This window comes from Phycodurus eques, chromosome 21, assembly GCF_024500275.1.
Source record: "Phycodurus eques isolate BA_2022a chromosome 21, UOR_Pequ_1.1, whole genome shotgun sequence".
Classification (NCBI taxonomy): Eukaryota; Metazoa; Chordata; class Actinopteri; order Syngnathiformes; family Syngnathidae; genus Phycodurus; species Phycodurus eques.
In genome coordinates, this window is record NC_084545.1 from 117264 (window position 1) to 141995 (window position 24732).

Here is a 24732-nt window from a genome sequence, read left to right on the forward strand (position 1 = left end):
AGTGCGTTAAAAAGTGTGTTTTCCTAAATTGAAATGTGTTTAAGGCGTGTGATCCGGTCTCTCTATATTGCAGATTTTATCACGGGTGTCGATAACATATCCCCCGCGATGAAGGTTGCGGTCAAGATGACAGCTCTGACGTTCATGACACGCCATTCCCTGTACCAACCTTTCTCCACGTAGTTTTTGGGTGCCCAGTTGGGGTCCCCGTCGGCGTAGGGGTCGTTGTAGTGCACCACCGAGGCGTCCTCCTCCTCGTAGTCCACCGGGGGAGGGGGCGGCGGCGGCGGGGACTCGTCGAACACGGCCACGTCGTCCGGGGGCGGCGGCGGGGGCGGAGTCGGGGCGTCGGAGACTGCGGGGCGAACGACAACCGGGTCAATCAACGACACGCCCGCTTTGAGGTTGCGAGCACGACGTCGCACATGCACAATCGATACATGCGAATCAGAGGAAAAAACGCATTTTGGCAGTATTTTTTTCTTTTTAGCAAAGAAAAAAAAAAACTGCACAAATGTGCTTGTTTTTCATGGGATGGGACCAAAATGCTACTGAGAAACCATCGCTACTGATCATGCAAGCTACCATGCAAGGACGACAGCAGGTTATAGATGTACATTTTCCACACCATTCAATGAAATGGTGTGAATTAAAAAAATCTCTCGCTTACTGTTGCACTCTAAAAATAGAAATTTAAATTAAGTAAAAAAATTCAGAAATAGTAAGCATTTGAATTCAATTGTATGCATTGGTAACCCCCGCATATTTGCTTTTGGGCATTCCACCATTTGCTTTTTTTTTTTTTTTTTTTTTGCGGGGTACCCAACCTCCGAAAAACAATTCGCCGTTTAGTGCTCACGCCAAAACAAAAAAAGTATTGCTTTGATATCATCTCGGTACCAGAGAACTACGTTGACGTGAGTTGAGGAACCTTCATCATTTTGTGGCATCTACATGCAATTATAAAATATTTTTTTCAGGGAGTGTCAATTATTCACAGATTTTCACTATTCACGGGGAACACTATTTTGTTGTAGCTACCTTAATCATTTAAATCTTCAATACAATAATTCATATTGTCTTATTTGGAACGTTTATATCTTTCTGTTGACATTTTCCATGAGACAAACTACACACCCACAGGCCACCTGCAATGAGAATGCGCTGTATTAAATATACCAGCTTTTTTTTTTTTTTTTTTTTTTTTTTTTTTTTAAAATCAGATTTTGAAAACAACAGCACCTAATGTTTTGGCCTGTAAGGGAGTTGGTGGCCAATCATCTTGTTTCAAGTCCACGCCAGAGTAATTTTACATTCCCGTCCGGACAGAACAGTGAGGCAGTAAATAAGAACTAATAATAATAACAAGCGTCATTTGGAACAAACGCGATTGCGAAGTCAGTCACAGAGTTGCAAAGCGTGCCGAAGGGAAACTACGAGGCACTTGTGAGAGCGCAATGCATGCTGGGAGTCGAGAGCACGGGGGGCGTGTGAATGAATGACGGGCTCGACACTTACTGCTCTCCTGCATCCTGGCCACAAAGCCAGTCAGGGGGATCTGTGGCGTCAGCTGGGGCATCGGGGGAGGGGGAGGGGGCGCCACGCACACTGACACACACGGAATGAGAAAGAAAAGAAAAGAAAAGAAAGAAGGAAAGAATCAGTCACCCGAAGAGGAAAAGAAGAAAGGCCGCCCACCCGAGCAAACGCAACAAGGTCCCATTCATTTCCTCGTGCGTCTCCGTAAATTCAACTTTCATTTATTTCGGGAATTCCATTCCAAAAGTGGAAATCATCTGATGATATTTTTGCACTTGGTTAAATGTGACACCACAAATTCTTTCATTTACTTTCATACATGGTTACACGTTGGGTGTATTATCATTTATCATTATATATAACAGTCAATAATATATTTCTCACTTTACACTCATTGTACAAATATTACTGTGGCACAATTAGATTATATTTATTTATTACTTTCCATATACCAAAATGCAACAGTTGATCTCTCTTTTTTCTTGTTAAAATTCGATTTAAATGTTATTTTAAAGTTTTTTGTTTGTACTTTGTTGGTTTACATCATGAATTATTATTCATTATTAATGCGAGTGTTTTTGTGTGAATTTTGCTGTTGTGACAATTTAATTTCCCTCATGGGATGATCATACAGATTTATCAGACATAAAAATAGTTTTTGCATTTAAATACATTGCTTTGTAGGCCAAATGCAATGTGAAGGGAGCACTTTATTTTTTCTTTGACTGTAATCTTCTTTGTTGTGGTTTCTGTTTTTCGTTCAATCTTATGTTCAGCACTTTGTCACACCTGCAGTTGTTGTTAAAGTGCTCTACATATGAAGTTGAGTTAAGTTTCTCATAAAATTGAGATTGTGAATTTTGGGGTCTTCATTTGCTGCAAGTGATAATCATCAAAATGACAAAAATACAAAAAGAGTTAGTGAATCTAGAGTATAAAAATTCTAATACACTACTTGAACGACTGAAAAAGAAAATTCCCGCGAAATTGTCCTTTATTGCGACGCACGTGTAGCGTATATACCGGTTCCCGCCTTTACGCAAAACCCAGCAAAGGCGCACTTTCACACGGCGATCGGATGACCGCACACAACAGCACGTGTCGGCTGTTACACTTTCGTAATTCTGATCGTCATGCCTCCGTTACGCTCGGACTCGCTCAGGAAACTGCCGTCTCCACTTGGCGGCGCTCATTCCACATCGATGCCGTTTAAAAATATTGTGGCAGAAAATATGTGTGTTAAGAGCTGTGTCCGCCATCTTTGTGGAATTTTCTAAAAAAAAGACAATGAGTACTTCAAAGGGCGGCACGGTGGACGACTGGTTAGAGCGTCAGCCTCACAGTTCTGAGGACCCGGGTTCAATCCCCAGCCCCGCCTGTGTGGAGTTTGCATGTTCTCCCCGTGCCTGCGTGGGTTTTCTCCGGGCACTCCGGTTTCCTCCCACATCCCAAAAACATGCATGAATTGGAGACTCTAAATTGCCCGTAGGCATGACTGTGTGTGAGAATGGTTGTTTGTTTCGATGTGCCCTGCGATTGGCTGGCAACCAGTTCAGGGTGTACCCCCGCCTCCTGCCCGATGACAGCTGGGATAGGCTCCAGCACGCCCGCGACCCGAGTGAGGAGAAGCGGCTCAGAAACTGGATGGATGGATGGAGTACTTCAAAGGCCTCTAAAAGCCTAAGAAATACATTCACGAAAAACTGTTGATTACTAAAGTCCATTCTACTCGCTTAAATTGCTCCTCTCACAAATAATTTGCACAATTTAAGCGGCGTTTTTACGGAGCGTGCCGTTAGAAACCTGACGGTAATTTCGACATGCCAACTTGGAAAACTCATGGAAATTTTGCTTATTGGTGGATATTTTTAACTGAAACTTGTCACAATCAGAGAAGGTCTTCCCTGTGTAGGATGAAACTAGAGTTGAAAATGTTATTTGGGCTGCAACCAACTATTTTTAATAGGTAATTATTTTTTCAATTAATTCCATCCCTTTATTAAAAACTGGATATTTTGATTTGACTGCAGAACATGCACAAACAAACTGATTATGCTTTAGTTACTGGTTTGGTCAGTAACACGTCAGAAAATCGATCATTGTTTTCCAACGTAAAAACAGATGTTTGCAAGTTTGATTCAACACAGATGATAGTCAGTCTGCTTTAATGGGGGACTACAGACATGAGAGAATGTTTATTTTTGAGAGGTTGAAATGTGAGGATTTGGACAATGGCTCTAAAGGATGAATTGATTATCAAAATAGTTTTTGATAATTTTAAAATTAATCGCTGCTCCGCTACACTGGACCAACTTGTATGTGCTGTAGCCTCTCATTATTAATCTATGTTAACGCATAATCAAAGTCATAAATATAGTAATTATTTGTATGAAAAACACATCTAGGCCATAAATAGAAAATAATTTAAGAAGTTCCCAACCCTCAAGAGGAGAATCACTGTACCAGACTATCCTACAGGGGGGGCGGGGCTTACTTGAGTTGTGGCTATAAGCGGGCGTGCCTCCATTAACGTGAGGCAGCTGCTGCTGAAAGGAGAACTGCGAGGTGACGGACGGGGCCCGGCGGTAGGTGCCGGTGGCCGACACCGTGGAGACCGACGAGTTGGCGGGGTTGTGCCGTGAAATCTGCCGCGAGATGGTGCCAAACTGCGACATTGGGGCGGGGCCCGGACCCGGCCCGGGAGCCACCGCTGGGGGGGGGGAACACCCCGAGAGCAAGTGGGAAGGTGAAAGATGAAAAGACCAGAGAGAAAAAGAGAGGGGGAGACCCAAAACAGTGAACAACATGATTAGAATCAGACGGGACCAATCACGAGGAAGCAGAGCAGGTGCTTAAATGACATTGCAAGGAAAAAAAAGTTATAAAAGTTATAACTAATACCAATACATTGAAAAGTCTATCAAAATGGGTTTCCTTTATTTACACATTTTTGTCATGTTCCACACACTTCTGATAACTTCAGCGTATGTGTAAAAAAGTGGTTTCATGATACTAAATACAATTTAAAAAATGACATGAATCTGCCTTGAATTCATCCCACAACGCATCTTGAAAAGTAGTGAGCAACAACAGTCCCTAAAAATCTAATAAATCCCGTGATGCATTGCATCTTTTTCCGTTTCCGGGGTGTTGTTTCATTTTAGCCACGAGCTAAATTCATGAAAATATCTTCAATATAAGTACAGCAATACTTTACAAAACGGATGGATATACGTAATGTGCCTTGTTTATATATTATTTTTGTAAAATACATTCACAATTTGTCCCATATTTATTGCAGAAGCTGTAAGCTGACGTAATCATGCGACAGCCATGATGAAATTAACGGCGCGTGCGTAGTGTCCCAAAACTATTATTCATTTGACTGATGACGTAAGACTCAATATAGAGATTAGGGAGTATTCGGTTAACTGGTTCAGTCTAAAATCAATTGTATATTCCACTTTATAAAAATCCCTACACTGTACAGTGATTCGGGCGTCAGAAATAAGTGAATGACTACGAATGCAGTCGCCGCATTCGGAATCACTCACTCCTTTCCAACTTACAAATCACTATGACGTGATATTTAGTGCCCTTGTTAGTCAACTATATAGTCCATTTCAGAAAAATCCTTGTCGTAATTCTGTCATTTCTTGTCACGTATCCTCAAAGGAAACGAAGCTGCTCAAGCACCAGTGCTTAACTTGGGGAAAAGTTAACAAGGAATACATTCTGGGTTGTTTGTTAGGCAAAGAGATGGAAGTAGAATCGCCACCGCCACCGCCACCGCCACCAAGATTCAGAGGACTGATCCGGCTCCATCCGGCACACCTGCCAATACCGTGACAGCCACGAAATCCGGGGTCTCACCTATGGGAGGAGGAGGAGGCGGTGGAGGTGGAGGTCCGAACCCGGTCGGAGGAGGAGGAGGCGGCGGCGGCGGAGGGGCACCTGGAGGGGAGGTCATTAATGGGACTGTGGAGTTTTTTTTTTTTTTTTTTAAACATTGGCGAGGCAGCAGGAGACTCGGGGCCTAAATTACTAAACATTTGCCGTCGCTCGAGTGAAGTGGGGGGAAAACAAAAAAATGGAGCTACTAAGGTACGTGATACCCTCGCATGTGGGCAGGAAGAGCCACAGTCGTCGATGCATTTTCAGCCGTTGACTGAACGTGACTCACAGTCTGGGTCACGTTCAAATGCAAAAGGAGAAGATGCATGAAGCAGACAGTATCACAAATGAACCGCACGACTGCGGCTCCTGACGTCACTCACTAGACCGCTCCCCTTAAAGGCACACAATGCACAAATGTACTCTACTACATGTGAGTGAGACTTTCCGCTTACTGATTTTAATGATTTAGCTCTTTTTCTCGATTAAAAACTTGTAACAAATACTGATAGTATTTTTGGGGGAGGGTGCAATGCGTTTCAATTCATTTCAATGGGGAAAACGTATTTGATACAGGTGCAGCTCAATAAATTGGAATTAGAAAACAATGTATTTCGATAGTTCAATTCAAAAACTCAGATTCACTAAATAGAGAACACTATGAGGATTTTATTTGTTATTATTTTGATGATTTTATCAATGAATGAAGAATGTTACATCAGAAACAGTCAAAAGATTGTATTATGTAAATGAGGTTGGAATTGTCCTTCTGAAAAGTATTGTGTTGAATGAATCAGTATAATTTATAATTTTTCTTCTGGAATTACAATGCTGAAACACGAACTTGAGATGCACCCGGTCGCGGAACAAAGTAAACTTGGAAGAGACGACTGTACTGAGCGTTTTTACCGAACACTGGGAGGAGTATATGCAAATCGATGAATTTGGCACAAGCTATGTGATTCATCAAACCCGAGACAAATTGCAGTGGGCGATTTTGTGTGGACTAAAAGGCAGGTGTAAACGGGCAACGATGGCAAGGAGGAGGCACAGGCCGAATGGGAGGTAATGGGGGGGGAGAACGCATCTTTTCCGCTCGTGGAAACATTTTTGAAATGCCAGAAACAAAGAAATATTGCCATGCGGTCTATTCGGAGCTCAAGAATGATTTAAAGGCTGAAGACGTGTTGTCAACAAGCAATTTAACGCAATTTGTAATTTGGGATCTTAGTAAATCAGGCCCTTGGTCATTTTTGAAGTAGCTTTGGAATGGAGTGTTTCCATAGCAACGGTCACAGGAACCCAAAGTGTATTTTCAAGCGAGGCGTCTCAACAAAGTTGACACGGGACTGCAATGAAACAACCCACCCAATGTGGGCCGCGCCGTGCTGCATCACGCCGCTTTAATGCAGCTTGGCCAATTTCTTTATACTGCGCCGTCCACAATGGCTTTTGCATAATCCTTGTCGGGTAAACAGGCTTTACACCACACTTTATGATCATACCTCATATTGGGGGGGGAGGGGGGGGGGGGGAGAGCTAAAAACGTGCAGTTTATTCAAATAGAAGCAGGAATGGGGCGTTTCTTAGCATTTTCCAAATTATGGCAGCCTACTGGTTAGCATGTCCGCTCACAGTTCTAAGGATGAGGGTTCAAATCCAACCTCTGTCATTCCTGTGTGGCGTTTCCAAGTTTGTCAGCGTAGCCGGAGAAAACCCACGCAACCACGGACGGGTCCGGGCACTCCGACGTCCTCCCACATTGCAAAATATGCACGATAGACTAAAAAACAACAAAAAAAAAACATCTCACCTGGTCCAGAGTTGGGAATGGAGGGTGTAGGCACTGCGATGGGAATGCCGATGCCACTGCTGCCGCTATTCTCCCGACTGTTGCTACCCCCGCTGCTGCCGCTGAGACGCAACACACGATCACATTACTAAACAGTAGTAAAAAGTACTCACACGCCGCACTTAGGTAAAAGTACAGCTACTTGTGTCAAAATAGACTGGGACAAATGCAAGTACAGATTCAACACCTGTACTTAAGTCAAAGTCAAAAAGTACAGAATCTGAAATGTACTTAAGCACAGAAGAGTAAAGAAAAAACAAAAATTAATGTTTGCCATCTGTTTATATTTCCCCAGTTTAATAATTTAGCACAAAAAACAAATATTTTCCCTCTTATATTATGCTGAATCGTGCTCATACTGCGAAGAGGAAGAAATAAATCCCGTTACGGGTAAAAGTAAAAAGTCTGCCACGTTGGTCAGCTAACGAGGCCTCACCTCAAATGAGAGGAGGCTCGCTCTCAACGGAGGCATCTGTGCAATGCTTCGAAAGTGAGTTTGGGGCAGGACGGCGAGCAAGTGGTTAGCATGTCTGCACCGCAGTTCTGAAGTTCTGCGTACAAACCCGGGCTCCGACCTATCGTGTGGTGTTGCCGTTTCCACTAACAACTCAGGCTAAACTTGGCTCCTCCTCGAGATAGTCAGTCAATATGTGTCACTTCAACATACAGTACTTCTTTGGCACCTTTATTTAATTATTTTCTATGAGACAGGGTTTTGGCGCCAGCCTGCGTACAAATAAACGTGAACACGCGAGACTTTTGTGGGTAAATTGGGAACTAGCCAGGGGAATAGTGCACCTGTGAGTCCGCTGCCTCTGGTTGAGCGAGGCCGCGCATCCCGGGCTGTGCTGCGCGCCGTGCTGGTTGCCCAGGCGGGCCGGGCTGGTCATGTAGTCGTTGGGCACCGTGGGGGGTTTCACCGGCTCCAAGGTTTTGTAGGATGTGTTTCGCCTTCAGCAGCAAAAAACAAAACAAAAACAACAAACAAATGAACGTCAGTGCGGGCCGCTAAGCAGTGAGTAGGGCTAACATCTATGCTAAATTCCATTAGCCAGTCTGTTGTATTTTGCATTGTATGCTAGCATTAAGCTAGGACTATTATTATTATTATTATTATTATTATAAGATGCTTTGGTTGAACATTTTCGTACTGAAATATCCATTGTTTAAGTACCTTTTGTGAAGCCAGCACACTGCCTCTTATTTGGAGAACTGTGCGAGCAAGCGCGTCACTCTTCTTTTCGTTTCCTCAAAGTGATATTAGGATAATGCACTAATTCTTGACAGTGAGAGAGTACAAACAGGCTCTAATGAATACTTTAAAAACTGTGTTTTAATGAGTTGAAATGTGTTTGGGCGTGTGCTGGAACTATCAAAAAATTCTGTGGTGTGATGGATTTTCAACCTATCGCAGATGGGTCTGGAACATATGCCCGCAATAAACAGGTCTTAACTTTTTATGCCTGTAAAAAAAATTTGATTGTGTCCTGTTGCACGGTGACTAAGTCTTACCCGAGCGTGCCGCGCCCTGACATGGGCGGACTGGGTGGTTTCTGCGTGGGGGGGTTGGTCCGCGATAGTGTTCCCGCTCGGAGTGACTGATTGTTTCCGTGTTGCTGTGGTTGGGAGGGCGACATAACACGAGAGAGAACACACATTTAGAGGTCTATACAGCAGCAAGCGCCGTGTGACGGCTACAAACCTGGGGGGGTTGTTTCAACAAGGCCTCGGAAGAAACAAGTCTGTGTCCAAACAAGCAGATAATTTTTATCTCCGCCAAGGAAGTCGGGTTGTCACGTGTTGAATTTTGTTCCCAGAATTTAGCAACTCAAAAAAGCCTTAATTCAAAAGGTCTGCACATGGCACCCTATTCAAATTTGGTTCTCACCTGAAGGGCGCAACCCCGGATTTTTTATCCTTGGTTGAAAGTGCACAAGCATTAAAAATATGTTTTCTTTAATTAGTAAGTGAATAATAAATAAATCAGACAATGTATTTCCTTAAATAGTGGCCACTGCTGTAATAAATACTTCAATTATTTGCCTTTTCAAAAAGTAAACTCATTGTCAAATAAATACCTCCTTTCCTCTACTTACTGCAATAGACTTGTATAATATCCCATCTCGAGGTGTAATAAATGGGGCCGTTCATTTGCTTTTGTAATTCATTTTGCTGGCGTCAGGCAGAATCCCTTTTCAGAAAAACAAAAACCACATACTTGTTGAGTCCTTAACATTGCATTGGCCATTTTCAACACTTTAGCTTGGTCAATAACTGGTAAAAATAACAGCCCATGTTGGGGAATGACCAGTAGTATCGATGTGTGAAAATACATGAAATTGACCACATTTGGTAATAGAAGGTTCCCGCCCGACGCCAGCGATTTGTTAAATTGTAAACAGACTTTGACACCCTTTGAAATTTGTTTTCATTTCAAACTTAAATATCTATGAGTACTGCCTTAGTAAATGCTTTTGCAGTTGAATAAATCAACACTCTTGCCACTATTTGAGGAAATGTAGTATCCTGGAGAAGAAAAATGTGTTTGTTTGGCCTTGTTGGAGGTCCTGTATGGCATTGCGGTCGTGTTCTACCCTACTGTGTGCAGTGTCAGGGGTGCCTCGAAAAATTCTCACTAAACTACTTGACATTTAAGGACAAGAACACACAAGGTGAATGACAACATGTACACATTTGAGAGATGTAGGGGTTGTACACGGTCACCTAGAGGTTGATTAATGGTGAAACACGAGGAGTACATAAGAGTTGGGACACTGTGAGGGTTTTGCTCTTCTATTACAGCAAAATGGGTCATGTGACAGACAGAAGACTTACCTTGGCTTTCATCCACTTAGTGTGGGCAAGAGGGGGCGGGTGCAAAACAGGAGAAAGACAGAAAGAGGGCATGTCAAAACGGCCACAATAGATCACCAGAAGTCATAGTACGAGACGGCGAGAACGGAACGTGTAAATATTGAGCCGAGAGCGACCTCGGGCACTGCACCCACATAAGAAGAATTCACCTTTGAACGAGGTCACGCTTCAGTAAATGTCACAAAGAGACAGCGGGGGCCATCCAGTCAAGTGGCTCATCAATAATGCAACATTCCCACCGGCCGTTTGCGGGGAGGGGACGGCGCTGCTGAAAACGGGGGCAATTTGCGGCCGAGGTGCGACACGAGCGGCAAGAGGGAAAACGGTGTTCCGAGTTTATTGTCGCACACTCGCCAAGTTAGCAGCTTCAGCAGGTGCTGCATTTACATTACCATTACCATGTAAACGCAGTCCATTGCGACCTCCCGTCATCTCGATTTTTCACGTCAGTCCGACCCTGCTGATGGGATCATGAGGGATATGAGGTCTGCTTTCAGCCAAACTTTCCAAAATAAAAATTCCTCAGATGTATCCGCTAAATAATGCATGTTTTCGCAGCGAGGAGCACCTCCTTCTGTTTCCCAGCTCAGCCTTTTCTTGGTGTATTAAAGAGATCCTGCGCCTGCACAAACGCTCCACTGCTCCTGAATGAATGTCATTTCAAGACCCATTGAAGTTTTGATCATGGCCAGTGAGTAACAATTGTTGATAGCTCCTCAATACACGGACTGACAGCAGCACTCGTAGGATACTGTAGGAATTAATATTGCGTCTCCGTAGCAAGTATCGATCGGCTCGTTGGTCTGACACGTGGATGAGAGGAAGTGAAAATGTCAATTCCTCAAATGTTGCCATCGGTTTTCACAACTTCAAATCTAATTACCCACAAAGTCTTCCACCCAAAAAAAAAAAAAAGGTGTTCAGAGAGAAACATAAACCGTAACTACGGAGGCAGTTTGGATGCCGTCCGTGTTTCCCATTTTCCCAAAAACGCTCAGAAGAGTTCAGTTTTCTCTCTGAAAGCAGGATGATGTCATCTCTTTTTTGTTCCTCTCCACCCCCGATGCGTTCCCACCAACCCACACAAGTAAATTTTTCCTGCAGGGTCACGAGAGGGGCCTTCTGGAGACCAAAACCGACATGTGGAGTAGCGACAAAGAGTGAATGAGAAGGACGGAGCCAGCCGATTAATCGATTAATTCAGGCTGCCTTTTTTTCTGTTTTGGATTTTGGTTTGTTTATTGCCTTGCCAAAATGCTTTATTAAAACCAGGCAACCTACTTGGCATGTACCCGGGGTGCTATATACTGCACGCAGGATTTTCTTTTAACTTTCAGGGACAAAAGTAAATTTTGCATGTTCAGTGGCTGTTTTGCTGTTTTATGTATTAATCCGAAATGGAATGCTTTTGTTCATTTATTGAGGATTTAAAATGTTTATTCAAATGTATTAAGTATTGTGTTTGAACGCCTTTTTTGTCTTAAAGGAATCACTTCATATTGTCTCTAAAGAAAGAAAAATCTATTCTTTCTGTGGGAGAGGATAGAGTTAATTTTGGGAATTTTTTTTTTAAAAGCCTTCTTTGGTTTCAGGATAAAACCTAGCAAGATGGTAAAATCGGAAAGGCAAAACTGTTTTTTTTTTAATGTCATCATTCTATTTAAGGGAAAAAACAGTTACAATCAGAAGCCGGATTTTTGGGCAAAGAAAATGTGATCTGATTTGGAGGCCATAGCGGCCAGCCTAAGATAGATACCGAAAGCGACGAAGGCTCACCTTGACTCCATGTCCGACGTCGTCCAGGACGGCGTAGTCGATGGGCTTCCTGATGTAGCGCACGGGGCGCTCCATGTTGGCCGGCGCGATGATCTTGTGGGTCCTCGCCGTGTTCTTATTGGTCGTCAGGATGCCGATCTCCCGCCGGGCCACCTTCTCTTTGTGGATGTCCACGGTCTGTCAACGACATCATTAGCAAGTTATCACGTGGTTCTTGAACAGATATATGAACACGTCAGTGTGTGGAGCAGCTCTCGGAGTTCCAAAGCGGAGATACTGAGATACTGGTGGACTGCGCCGCTAACTTTGCTGGCCTGGGCAACCTCACTCCATTCACTTTCCACCACACGTTTTCTATGGCGGTTACTTTTAGCCCCTCTCTCTTGTTTGGATTTTGCTTCCTGTTTTGATTGTTACGGGGGCCCGTTTAGGCAGGAAATTAATCAGGCCTGATGTAGTGAACGACATCAGCCACCAACATTGCTGAATTTACTGTGAAAATGTGGATATTTGGAGAACATCTGAAAGAGCTCCGTAGATGTCTTGAATGATTTTGAAGTTGGAATAGTTTTCAATCGGTCAAAAAGTGAGACTTATATTTAAATCTATTAATTTGGGAATTATTTGAGAACTGAGAATTTTCACAATGGGAATAATAGTAGCCAGAATGTTCTGAATTTTGAAGTTTGTATTGTTCAAAATTGGTTGAGAAATGTGTAAGGAAAAAAAATGGGTGGAATAATATCAGTAAAGATTTTTTGTGCAGAATAACTTTCTCATATTCTCCAATGTGTCCATCCTAGAAGCGGTTTTGCCCCGAAGATGAATGACAGTGTTGAGTTGAAGGGTAGCGCGGACTCGTTGGGAAACAGATCACAAACAGATTTCCTCGTTCGCCTCAAAAGTCGAACGAGGAAAAAGCGCCGCACAACTTCTGTTGTGATGTCTAATACAGGACAAACACACCCTACATACCAACGTTTGTGCACACAAAGCAGACAGGAATGCCACCGATTTACAAATGAGGTACATTTTCAATGATTATCTTTCCCTCAGTAATACAACACACAAGACACATCATCAAATAACAAAGCCAGATCCACACATTCTTATGTAACAAAATGCTTGAGAGCTGATAAAACCTCAACCAGGAATGGGACGAGCACGTCCGGCGGGATTACGATGACAGAATAAGCAAATCCTCAGTGCTGAATTGTTTCCCACGGCGGTGAGCGCAGGTCAATGTGGCCTGATGAACCACTGTTCCAATCTCGAAAGTTTAGCACGTCTTTCCAGTCTCCAACAAGAACTTTGGGGGGCCTGTTCAAAAAGTAGCCCCATTCATGTTCTGCAGCTTTTTCGCAACATTCTCAGACCGACTCACTTGTTCCTGCCCGCCGGTCACGTCATGTCATGAGACGCACACACGGACGACACGGCTCACTGCTCATGTTTGTTCTTGCCAACAAAAGCTTCAAGGGGATTTTTCTGAGTGTGCGGAGCAGACAAAACAAGACCAAAATGGCTGGTCACTTTAGACTATATGTGCCTTCAATTTCTATACCAGTCCTGGTTGTGTTCACAGTGTGGCATCTGTAAAGCTGACATTTTAGGTTTAAATAGAAAGCGCCTCGATAGGGAGCATTTTGGAGTAACAATTGCTGAAAACAGACTAGTACTAGTCGTAACTCAAAAGGAGGTATTTATTCCATACAGCACAAACAACAAATACTACAGTATTACCAAGTATTTTTCAAATGAATTATAAGATGATTCTGATTCTGAAGTACAGCAACAAATTGTCGCTGTTAGGCAGAAATACTGTATGTACTGTGTTTGCAAATCAATACAATTGCTAAGTCCCTGCGTCATCTCTTCTTTTTAATATTGACCAATTTAAAGTGCTGCACGGTAGCTGACTGGTTAGAGCGTCAGCCTCACAGTTCTGAGGACCCGGGTTGAATCCCCGGCCCCGCCTGTGTGGAGTTTGCATGTTCTCCCCATGCCTGCGTGGGTTTTCTCCGGTTTCCTCCCACATCCCAAAAACATGCATGAATTGGAGACTCTAAATTGCCCGTAGGTGTGAATGTGAATGTGAGTGCGGATGGTTGTTTGTTTTTATGTGCCCTGCGATTGGCTGGCAACCAGTTCAGGGTGTACCCTGCCTCCTTGCCCGATGACAGCTGGGATAGGCTCCAGCAAGCCCACGACCCTAGTGAGGAGAAGCAGCTCAGAAAATGGATGGATGGATGGATACATTTCAGTAAGCCCCTCCTTGAGCGGTCACCTTATCGTGGTGGAGGGGTTTGTGTGTCCCAATGATCCTAGGAGCTAAATTTTCTGGGGCTTTATGCCCCTGGCAGGGTCACCCACGGCAAACAGGTCCTAGGTAGGGACCAGACAAAGCACGGCTCAAAGACCCCTTATGATGATGACAAAAAAATTGACTCAGGTTTCCCTTGCCGGACGCGGGTCACTGGGGCCCCTGGAGGTGGGGCTCGAAGGAGAGCGCCTGGGACCCGGCCCGGCACAGCCCGAAAGGGTAGCGTGGGTCCCCCTTTCCCATGGGCTCACCACCTGTGGGAGGGGCCATAGGGATCGGGTGCAGTGCGACCTGGGCGGTGGCCGAAGGCGGGGACCTCGGCGATCCGATCCCCGGCTACAGAAGCTGGCTCGAGGGACGTGGAATGTCACCTCTCTGGCAGGGAAGGAGCCCGAGCTGGTGTGTGAGGTCGAGAAGTTCCGACTAGATATAGTCGGACTCGCCTCGATGCACAGCTCGGGCTCTGGTACCAGTCCGAGCAGGTGTGGGTATACTTATTGCTCCCCGGTTCGGCGCCTGTACGTTGGGGTTCACCCTGGTGGACGAGAGGGTAGCCTCCCTCCGCCTTCGGGTGGGGGGACGGGTCCTGACTGTTGTTTGTGCCTATGCACCAAACAGCAATTGGTGAAGAGAGGGGCGGAGCCGTCAACTGATCACCACCTGGCGGTGAGTTGGCTCCGATGGTGGGGGAAGATGCCGGTCCGACGTGGCAGGCCCAAAAGTATTGTGAGGGTCTGCTGGGAACGTCTGGCGGAATCCCCTGTCAGAAGGAGTTTCAACTCCCACCTCCGGCAGAACTTCACCCACGTCTCGGGGGAGGCGGGGGACATTGAGTCCATGTTTCGCGCCTCCATTGCTGAGTCGGCCGACCGTAGCTCTGGCCATAAGGTGGTCGGTGCCTGTCGTCGCGGCAATCCCCGAACCCATTGGTGGACACTAACGGTGAGGGATGCCGTCAAGCTGAAGAAAGAGTCCTATCCGGCCTTTTTGGCCTGTGGGACTCAGGAGGCAGCTGATGGGTACCGGCTGGCCAAGCGGAATGCAGCTTTGGTGGTCGCTGAAGCAAACACTCGGGCATGGGAGGAATTCGGTGAGACCATGGAGAAAGACTTCCGGACGGCTTCGAGGAAATTCTGGTCCACCATCCGGCGTCTCAGGAGGAGGAAGCAGTGCACTATTAACACTGTGTATAGTGGGGATGGGGCGCGGCTGACCTCGACTCAGGACGTTGTGAGCCGGTGGGGAGAATACTTCGAAGACCTCCTCAATTCCACCGACACCCTTCCCATGAGGGAGCACAGTCTGGGTTCCCTGAAGCGGGCTCTCCTATCTCTGGGGTTGAGGTCACGGAGGTGGTTAAAAAGTTCCTCGGTGGCAAGGCCTTGGGGGTGGATGAGATTCGCCCGGAGTTCCTCAATGCTCTGGATGTTGTAGGGTTTGGTTAGCACGCCTCTGCAACATCGTGTGGACATCGGGGACAGTGCCTCTGGATTGGCAGACTGGGGTGGTGGTCGGAGGGTGTGTTCCAACTACAGGGGGAATCACACTCCTCAGCCTCCCTGGTAAGGTCTATTATGGGGTACTGGAGAGGAGGGTCCGTCTGGGAAGTCGAATCTCAGATTCAGGAGGAGCAGTGTGGTTTTCGTCCTGGCCGTGGAACAGTGGACCAGCTCTCCACCCTTGGCAGGGTCCTCGAGGGTGCATGGGAGTTCGCCCAACCAGTCTACATGTGTTTTGTGGACTTGGAGAAGGCGTTCGACCGTGTCCCTCGGGGGGTCCTGTGGAGGCTGCTTCGGGAGTATGGGGTACCGAACCCCCTGATACGGGCGATTCGGTCCCTGTACGACCGGAGTCAGAATTTGGTCCGCATATCCGGCAGTAAGTCGGACTCGTTTCCGGTGAGGGTTGGACTCCGCCAAAGCTGTCCTTTGTCAATGATTCTGTTCATAACTTTGGACAGAATTTCTAGGCGCAGCCGAGGCGTAGAGGGGGTCCGGTTTGGCAGCCTCAGTATTGAATCTCTGCTTTTTTCACATGATGTGGTTCTGTTGGCTTCATCAAGCCGTGACCTCCAACTCTTACTGGAGCAGTTCGTAGCTGAGTGTGAAGCGGCTGGGATGAGAATCAGCACCTCCCAATCTGAGACCATGGTCCCTCAGTCGGAAAAGGGTGGCGTGCCCTTTCCAGGTCGTGGATGAGATCCTGCCCCAAGTGGAGGAGTTCAAGTATCTTGGGGTCCTTTTCACGAGTGAGGGAAGAATGGAACGGGAGATCGACAGGCGGATCGGTGCAGCGTCTGCAGTGATACGGACTTTGTATCGGTCCGTTGTGGTAAAGAAGGAGCTAAGCCGAAAGGCGAAGCTCTCGATTTACCGGTCGAACTACGTTCCTACCCTCACCTATGGTCACGAGTTGTGGGTCGTGACCGAAAGAACAAGATCCCGGATACAAGCGGACGAAATTAGTTTCCTCCGCAGGGTGTCCGGGCTCTCCCTTAGAGATAGGGTGAGAAGCTCGGTCACCCGGGAGGATCTAAAGAGTAGAGCCGCTGCTCCTCCACATCGAGAGGAGCCAGATGTGATGGCTGGGGCATCTGGTTCGGATGCCTCCCGGACGCCTCCCCAGTGAGGTGTTCCGGGCGCCTCCCATCTGAAGGGGACGACCCAGGACACGCTGGAGAGACTACATCCTACATCCTGCTGTAATGCTTCAGTGCATAAGCAACTAGTGAGCCACAAGTGTACGTTCGCATGCAGATTCATTCCCGCCTATTAAACTGCTTAGTCAGCGCGTCATTTTATTTTTAGTTGCATAACTTACGGCTCAAAGACCATTGAGAAAGTTTTTTTGTTTGTTCGTTTTTAAAACACGTTTGTCATTGTTGGTCTTTAAATTGTGTATTTTAATGCCATACACACACGCAGTTTCACCGAGAGGTTGTCTGAGTGAGGCGTCGACTTCCTCTGCGCACACAAAGCTCTCCCTGTTGACAGCCTCTTAAGAGCCACTACACACGCAGCACAAGGCGGCAGATGAGCTGCTTTTTTATTTGTATTTTTATTTTATTTTTTTAAGGGTTAGTTTCATAATCTTTCCCCTACGTTGTTGCCATGGTAACAAAAATGTCCAGTGGCCTTGGTATTCACCAAGATTGACTGCAACAAAGTGTATGAATGTGCTTTTCCTTTTTTTTTTTTTCTTAAAGGTCTTGCCTTTGCTTGCTCGCCAGCTTCCGCCGCACTCGTGCCCAAGTCCCACAAGTCCACTTTTTCCTCCATTTGGATGAAAAACTGACCTTCAGCGTATTGCAAAACAATTCCTGGCACTCTACGCACAGCTCGGTCGGAGGGAAAACACAAGATAGTTGATGTGGGAAAAGCACAAGCAAATACCACCCAGTGGGTTTTGTAAATGTTTAATAGTAAATAGTAGCCACTTCTCAAGGGACAGATTGTGAAGCAAACTTCCATCATTGGGTTTGTGGAAGACATTTTCCCACCGGTGTGTAGAAAATGTTTGATTGGGTTGTCTTTCTTTGATTAAGCAAAACTCAATGGGTGTGGCTGCTCGCAAACGGCTTGAGTTCAATGTCAGTGGCTCTTTTACAGTACAAGCCGTTCTTCATTCACTCGATCAATTGCGTCATGTTTTCTCACGATCGCGACAAACTTTCTACTACGTCCATTCTGTTCCTCTTGTCTTGTTTTTGTTATTAGGTTTTTAGATTTCTATTGTTCAGACAATTTCTTTTTCCAGTTAATAGGACATTTCTTACAAAATAGATTGCTGCTTACGCAGAAAAAAATGTTTTCTGAACAAAAATCTAAAAAGCACACTTTTTATTACCTACCGCGACACATACGCTGTCAACCATACATACACAAACACACTGTGTTTTGAGTGTGAGGTGCCTAAACCTGTCTGACTTCCAACGTGTTGGTATTTCTCTCCCTCGTAATTGACGTGACAAGCTGAGATTCACCGCCTAAACTTTGTCTTCCACTCAAAAGTTGTACTGATCTCAAATACAAAGCGCTGCTGCACCGCCATCTACAGGGATCTGTGAGTCATTATAGTGGTTTACAAAGTTGAATTTCACAGACAAGCTGGGCGGGACCCCCACACCTAGCCACTGCAAAATGTACACGACGACTATATTCCTCAGTGGCAGTAATGGTTGAATTCAACTAAAAAAATTCCAATACGTATTTAAACATCCACAGCAGTGAATGAGTCAATTCTCCAATTCTATTCTATTTTTCAAATGACTTGTCCCCCTTCCATCCATCCATCCTCATGTTACATGTTTTCTCAATGACCGTCTTGGTCAAATGACATGGAAGGGTTCGTTTCTAGTTGCGCCAATGGAGTTTGTGCCAAACGGATGTGTGACGTCATGGTGACAAAGTCTATCGGCCGCGGCTCTTATCTTGACTTGTCTGATGTTTTAATGCCTTCATTGGCATTACTGGCATGGAGCCCCCTGCTGCTGCAGAAATGAAAAGGTTCTGATAGAAGTTCAAGCTTGAGGGACTTCATTACAGTTCAAAATTTTACTCCAATGGCAGTGGGTGGAGCGCAGACCTCCGGCAAGGCTGAATCATTCCAATTAGGAACCGCACCACATTGTGCACAGCCACCTGAATTTTGACATTATAATTCACCGATAAAACTCCCGTTTTCCCAGATGTGTACCAGTACCAGCATTTAATAGCTTTGTTCCATGTCACACCCCTCAAAGGTTTTTCCTTGGCTAAATCAACAGTGAGCTTCAGTTTAATTTGGAATCCTTAACTAAGGTGCCGCACACCTTCCGAGGAGGATTAAACGCTCAAAAGCCGATGGATTACCGTGCCGAGATAGCATGTGTGTGTCCAACTTCTTCTTCACCGGGATTAATTTGCTTGACCTTTCGCGTCGCTGTGCTGTCAGGACGGTTTTTAATGGAATGACCTCAAGTACACAGACGGACGGCTCTTCCAAGTAGGAACAAACCTTGAGAACGGAAATCTGCACTGATGGCCAAATAGGTTTCTTTCGAGGCTTACGCTGCAGTTCAGTTCAGTTTGGCCCCCTTGACAAATCAAATTGGGCACTGAGGGTGCACTAATGCGGCGTGGTGTGTTTGCCACCATTGGGCGGTGTCACTGTGGGTCTCTGAAAACGCACTGAAGCGCAGTCATTCGAACGCTACACACGAGCAGTGAGAACGCTTGCTGAGCTGGGATAAAGACATACAGTGAACCCCAGCTAAATCGGCTTCAACTTTCGTATTTCTAGGCGATTGTACACTGTGCAGGCAAGTGTGAGTGACAATCACGGACCATTTGTAAAAGAACAAACTGAAGACACTAAGATAGATCTATTGGTGTTCGTTTTCATGGAAAAGGCAAATTAAGGAATAGAAGAAAAATCCTATACATCCAAAAATGTAATGAGCATTTTCAGAAAATACTGTATGTTGCACATCATGTTTGAAAAATAAAAAATAAAATTCTCTGAAACAATTATAATCATTTGAATGATGACAACTGCCAATAATTTAAATACTCATATCAGTCAAATGAATTACATTTCAAAAAGGGCCATGTCTTTACCGTGATTGATCAAATTATATGATATGACCCATAAAGCTAGCGGATTTTCCTTGCTCTATAAAACAAAGTTGAGTTGACCGATCCGAAATGACAAGGTTTGGTTGAGTACTCTAAAGGGAAGCGTGAAAATAGCGCGCTGTGATTCAAACGAACAATTCAAGAAGCGAGAGCAGAAGCGGTGAGCGTGGCGGCGTTTTTATGACCTGAGAAATGTGGTTGATGGACGACTCCATGCGCCGAAGCTGCGAGGCCTGGATGTCCAGCAGCTGCAGCACGTTGTTGGCCAAGGCATTGATCTGGTAGGCCACGCTGGCCAGGGACTGCGTGGTGAAGGCTTTGGTCTCCTCCAGCGCTTTCCTCTTGTCCTGGGCCTGCGGGGCACACAGAAGGAGAACAAACGTTGAATTCAGAAAAGATCCGGGTCGGGATTGCCCGGACGCCGCCGCCCTTGTAGAGAAACGACTGATGCAAGTTTGTAACAAGAAGGTTGGCAAAAGACAAGGCTATGGCCAGACTAAATGAAGCCCTTTCCCTCACTTCAACATAGTTCCTTGGCACCGATGTGCGAGCAAGAAAGCTAGAACGAGGAACTGGAGTAGAGCCACCTAAGCACAATCAATTGATGGCAGTGTGGAGAAAATCTACATAACGAAGATGACATTTCACGTGAGACTACAAAAGCTGCAGGAAGAACAACAAAAACAAAACAAACACAAAAAAAATCTGAAAAAGGAACTTTACACAAGACAAATAGCTATATTGTTGTTTTAAAAAAAAAAGAGACTAAAGTGAAAACATGCCACAAGAAGACCTATTTTTATATTAGACATGACTTTGGCCTGATCACAAAAATAGCAAGAACTTGAGTTTTTCCACAAATAACAGAGGACGGGTAAAAAAATAAAAATAAAACAATATTCCAATAGGCAAATTCGCGAACTGTATATTGCAACTATGCAAAGGAACAAACGGCCCACTACGTTTGTTAATGCGGCCTACCGAGCATTTACATTTAAGAGAACATTAATTGTAGCGGGACAACAAATAATACATTAATCGACAACTAATTATCCTCACTCCTCCTCCTCAACGCCGTCCTCCAAAATCCCAGCAGAGGATGTACTTCCTACGGCTTCTGAGAAAGCACGGCCTGCCACAGGAGCTGCTGAGGCAGTTCTACACAGCGGTCATCGAATCAGTCCTGTGTTCTTCCTTCACAGTCTGGTTTGGTGCTGCTACAAAAAAGGACAAACTCCGACTGCAACGGACAATCAAAACTGCTGAAAGGATTGTCGGTACCCCACTACCCACCCTTGAGGACTTGCACGCTGCCAGAACTAAGACAAGAGCGTGCAAAATCCTCTCGGACCCTCCACATCCCGGTCACCGGCTCTTCCGGCTCCTTCCCTCAGGTAGGCGCTACAGATCAATGCAAACTAGCAGACATTCCAACAGCTTCTTCCCTCTTGCAATCAACTTCTTAAACACCTAACCTACAATTGCATTACAACATGCTGGCAATTTTTTGTCTTGAGTTTGTTGTTTCATTTCTGTGGGGCCAATTATATATTACTCGCGCACTCACTGTAGTTGTCTCGCCACGCTGCACTATTTGCATAACTGTTGTTGACCAATACTGGCCACTCATTCAAGAGTAGCATCTGCTCTATTTGCACACTGATTGAGGAGTATCTGCAACATTTGCACAATCAACATTGTCCCAGATTATCGCACTACTTGTCATACACTGCATACACTCCTTGAAGTCTCGGCGCCCTTTACACAATGGTCATTGCACCGGACTATTGCAATATTAGTCTTTCGAACTGCTCTAAGTGCTAGAGGACTCTGCATCTTTTTGCACAATTGTCAAAATAAAAATGCATTACCAGATAACTAGCAACCCTTTATTCTTCAGTGACTGCTTTTTGTCAATGTCTTTATGTCTCAAAAGTGTTCTCGGTCAATTGACTGTCTGTTGTCGTACTAGAGCGGCTCCAACTACCGGAGACAAATTCTTTGTGTGTTTTTTGGACATACTTGGCAAATAAAGATGATTCTGATTTCTGATTCTGATATAACTTAAAAGGTGCAGAACTCCAACAAGTGTGGATGGCAGCCATGGGTCCAGATTGGCATAATATTAGAGGACCATGGAATCCAAGAAACTCAAATGGGATTTTGGCCCATGATAGTCGTGAATTGGGACACCGGGTGCAAGGATTAATTAACAGAGCAACCCAGCGTTTCAGACAGAGAGAAAATTACACTGAAATAGGAAGAGTAAAACAAATGGATGATGAGCCTTTTGAGGAATACAGAGTAAGAATGATAACTGTATTCAAGACTCATAGCGGCTTGCAGGAGGATGGAGATGTAAATGGGCCATTTCAACAGCAGTTGAAGAATGCTCTCCATGCAGCTTCAAAAGACGCAATTCGCAGCTGGGTTAAACACTACATTGGCCCGCCTACAGGCACCTTGGAGGAGTATGTAAATCACGTCCTCCATGCTGAAAAAATAAGAAAAACAAACAAACGTCAACAGACACCTTTTACCAAGAGAAGGACTGATGAAGCAGAAAAAGCTTTTTGTGAAATAAAACAAGTTTTAGTGTCAAGCACGGCACTAGCCTTGCCAGATTATAGCAAACCCTTTATCCAGATAGTAGATTGCAAAGGTCATTTTATGACCTCAGTTTTAGTGCAGCAAGATGACATCTATGTATGACCAAAAACCAAATCTATCCTACCAAACAATCTATACAAATGGGCTGCTATATTGAGGTGGAGCAGATACATCAACATTATAAAATTTATGGCTTTAATTCTTATTAAAAAATGTTTTTAGGGCATGTTTGACATGTGTGGCACGGTGGACGACTGTTTAGAGCGTCAGCCTCACAGTTCTGAGGACCCGGGTTCAATCCCCGGCCCCGCCTGTGTGGAGTTTGCATGTTCTCCCCGTGCCTGCGTGGGTTTTCTCCGGGCACTCCGATTTCCTCCCACATCCCAAAAACATGCATTAATTGGAGACTCTAAATTGCCCGTAGGCATGACTGTGTGTGAGAATGGTTGTTTGTTTCGATGTGCCCTGCGATTGGCTGGCAACCAGTTCAGGGAGTACCCCGCCTCCTGCCCGATGACAGCAGGGATAGGCTTCAGCACGCCCGCGACCCTAGTGAGGAGAAGTGGCTCAGAAAATGGATGGATGTTTGACATGTGAAAGGCACTTTGCAAGGATATCATTCCTAGATATGGCATTCCTGAAAAAATATACAGTGATAACAGTGCCCATTTTGTTAACCAAATTGTGAAAAAGATATGAGTGATGTTTCACATTGATCTCAAGAATCATTGTGCTTACCACCCTCAAAGTGCTGGATTAGTGCAAAGGATGAATGGAACAATAAAAAACGGACTGTGGAGACGGCATCTGCAGACGGCTTCTGAAGCTAGCGGCAAATGGCCATATTTTTGCAGGACAATGAGGACGTCAGTGGACGTTGGACCAATCAGATGACAGAAATTTCATACTTCCTTTTTGAAACATTGTATAAGTCAGAGGCAAGAACAGATAGCTTTGTTCAGTCTGCGCTGTCTCTGCTGAGGCTAGGATAAGCGTACTACTGACCCAGAGCTCTGTAAAATGTATAGACTCCTCTGTCAGGTATAAATTGGTTGACTTTTAACACCTCGTTATAATTGTAGCTCTTTCACGAAAACGAACACGCGTGGAACCTCGACAGTAATAGGTGATTATAAAATTCAGGTTCTTACAGTATCAATAGTGGTAGAAATTGACTTCAATCCGTAGCCAAGAGAGGACATCTGGTGGTGGTGGGGAGATGCTAGACTATTTGATAAATTGCCCAAAAAATGTAACAGGTCTTTGTTCCCTAGTGACTTTGTTGTTACCGGTATCGGCACATCCTATGTCTGTACAAGAATTAACAGCTAGTTTATCCACTGTCATGCCAGAACATTGGCACCGTCAGAAAAGAGCAGCAGACTGGCAGGCCCAAAATGATCCAACATACACACATTTCCTGTCCTTCTTTTCACATTCTTTTTCCTCTCTTATTTTGTCTTCATTCTCTTTCCGTTCTCCGTCTCCCTCTTCTCATTGGTGTTCCCTGTGGTGTTTCAAGTGAGTACAAATTAGTAGATCAAATAGCTGCAGGATTTGAGTCCTCGATCTGTTGGTGGTGTACAACCAACAAAAACGTAGACAGAATCAACTACATCCATTACAACGTGCAAAAATTGGGCAATTGGACGCAGAGTGGGTTTGAAGCTGTACATGAACAGCTATCAGCCACATCACTTATGGCATTCCAAAACAGGATAGCTGTTGACATGTCGTTAGCTGAGAGAGGAGGAGTATGTGCTATGTTCAGAGAACAATGCTGCACATTAATTCCCAACAACACAGCTACAGATGGCAGTCTCACCGAGGGACTCTGAACCCTTAATGGTAAAATGAAGGAACACTCTGGTGTTGACACCTCCATGTGGAACGCCTGGATGAATGCCTTTGGAAAATACAAAGCCGTGGTGTCCTCAATTTTGGTATCAATCGATGTTTTTGCAGCAATTTTGACCTTGTGTGGATGTTGTTGTATTCATTGTCTGCGTTCTCTCATTAATGCATTGATAACAACAGCAATCTCACCCATGGAGAACCGAATGGCTCAAATGTATCCTTTACTTGGTCCTGACCCTGAAGATAATGACAGTGATGATGATGATGATAAGGATGTCCATTATGACCTGCCTGATTTGTTTCTAGAGCCAGGTGACTATGAATAAAGATTAACATTGCCTCTGAGTGTAAATGTATTTGTTTTCATAAAAATGATCCTACAGTCGAAAATC

The 24732-nt window shown here is 44.9% G+C and overlaps 1 protein-coding gene across 10 annotated transcripts in view; it reads right to left on the reverse strand.

The window, feature by feature from the left end:
- abi1a (abl-interactor 1a) overlaps positions 1 to 24732 on the reverse strand; it is a 40041-nt gene that overhangs the window by 2250 nt on the left and 13059 nt on the right. The window contains exons 2-11 of one of the 10 annotated variants that reach the window (XM_061665938.1): positions 20059 to 20226; positions 11936 to 12112; positions 10121 to 10135; positions 8798 to 8901; positions 8084 to 8236; positions 7247 to 7347; positions 5413 to 5493; positions 4034 to 4249; positions 1519 to 1608; positions 170 to 355 (exon numbers count right to left, since the gene is read on the reverse strand). In XM_061665938.1, the coding sequence (XP_061521922.1) occupies positions 170 to 355; positions 1519 to 1608; positions 4034 to 4249; positions 5413 to 5493; positions 7247 to 7347; positions 8084 to 8236; positions 8798 to 8901; positions 10121 to 10135; positions 11936 to 12112; positions 20059 to 20226 (1291 nt within the window). The remainder of the gene's footprint in view (positions 1 to 169; positions 356 to 1518; positions 1609 to 4033; positions 4250 to 5412; positions 5494 to 7246; positions 7348 to 8083; positions 8237 to 8797; positions 8902 to 10120; positions 10136 to 11935; positions 12113 to 20058; positions 20227 to 24732) is intronic. The other 9 variants (XM_061665941.1, XM_061665940.1, XM_061665939.1 and 6 more) reach the window with 9 other exon arrangements.